This window comes from Apis dorsata, unplaced genomic scaffold (assembly GCF_000469605.1).
Source record: "Apis dorsata unplaced genomic scaffold, Apis dorsata 1.3 scaffold_92, whole genome shotgun sequence".
Classification (NCBI taxonomy): Eukaryota; Metazoa; Arthropoda; class Insecta; order Hymenoptera; family Apidae; genus Apis; species Apis dorsata.
The window spans coordinates 1,237,392-1,238,961 of record NW_006263390.1 but is presented as its reverse complement, the minus strand read 5'-3'; the positions used below and the strand labels follow the sequence as shown (position 1 = coordinate 1,238,961).

Genomic DNA, 1,570 nt, shown 5'->3' with positions numbered 1-1,570 from the left:
AATAATAGTTTTATTATATTCTGTGGAATATCTTGCGAACATTCTTCATAAGTAGTCAAATAAACGTCACCCGAATACTGTAGCCCGATGAGAACACTTTTGACGGCAGTCAACATGTTAAATGTTAATAATATAGTTTTAAAAGGATAAATATAAAATATTCCATAAATTCTATTTATATAATTCATTGAATATAGAGTTTGAGAAATTGGAATTCTAATTTTATCGATATCGATAGCAACAGCATTTATAGGTTATGTTCTTCCTCGATGTCAAATATTAATTTTCATTTTAAATAATCTTTTTAATAAGCCATTTTTGTATTACTCTTATAACAATTCGAATAATAGTTTTATTATATTCTGTGGAATATCTTGCGAACATTCTTCATAAGTAGTCAAATAAGCATCATCCGAATAATGTTGCTCAATGAGAACACTTACGGTATTCAACGTGTTAAATGTTAATAATATAGTTTTAAAATGATAAATATTCCATTTCTATTTATATAATTCATTGAATATAGAGTTTGAGGAATTGGAATTCTAATTTTATCGATATCGATAGCAACAGCATTTATAGGTTATGTTCTTCCTCGATGTCAAATATTAGTTTTCATTCTAAATAATCTTTTTAATAAATCATTTTTGTATTACTCTTATAACAATTCGAAGTTTATATTATTTTTCGAACATCCTACATAAGTAATAATAATCAAATAAGCGTCACTCGAATACCGTGGCCCGATGAGAACCGATATATAGACTTTAATATTCAACAAATTTTCTTTCTTTATATAAGATCCATAAAGATAATAAAATAATATTATTATATTATTATAATAATCATATTACAATATTATATTATAAATTAAATTAAATAATTAAGTAAAATATATTATAAATATTTATTATAAATATATAAATTTATAATATTATATTATAATAATATAATTTTTCGACGGCAGTCAACGCGTTAAATGTTAATAGTATACTTTTCGGAGAAAGAGTTGAGAGTGTAAAAGAAGAAGTAACCTTGATACGTTTTTACGCAGACGTGGACACCCCCGAACCGGACGAGAAGTCCTTGATAACGTATATCTCTTCGCTCTACGACGTGTTCCCGGAGCCGCCGCCCATTCACCCGTTGTACGACGCCGAGGCCCAAAGGCGGTCCGAGGAGTACAGGGAGCTCGCGAGCTCCCTCCACCTGTGGATCCGCGAGAAGATGTGCCTGATGCAGGAGCGCGCCTTCCCCCCCACTTTGATCGAGATGAAAAAGCTCGCCGCGGACAGCACGAAATTCAAGAACGAGGAGGTGCCGCCGCGTTACAGGGACAAGCAACGGCTCTCCTATCTGTTCAGGGATCTGCAGAAGTACTTCGAGGCGGTGGGCGAGGTGGACATCGAGGCCGAGCTTCACATCGAGGTGATCGAGAAGAATTGGAACCGATTGATGATGCTCCACCAGGAGAGGGAGCAGGCTATAGTCGACGAGATAAAACGGTAAGATTTTCTTTTTAAGTGAGCGAGCGTGCGATTTTCACCGGACCGGGCGGGCGATTCGATGT

At 34.8% G+C, this 1,570-nt stretch overlaps 1 protein-coding gene across 1 annotated transcript in view; it reads left to right on the top strand.

Moving 5' to 3' along the window:
* The window catches only part of LOC102676092 (microtubule-actin cross-linking factor 1-like), an 81,873-nt gene that overhangs the window by 2,852 nt on the left and 77,451 nt on the right, over nt 1-1,570 (top strand). The window contains 1 exon segment of the mRNA XM_031508603.1: nt 1,055-1,505. Coding sequence (XP_031364463.1) covers nt 1,055-1,505 — 451 coding nt within the window.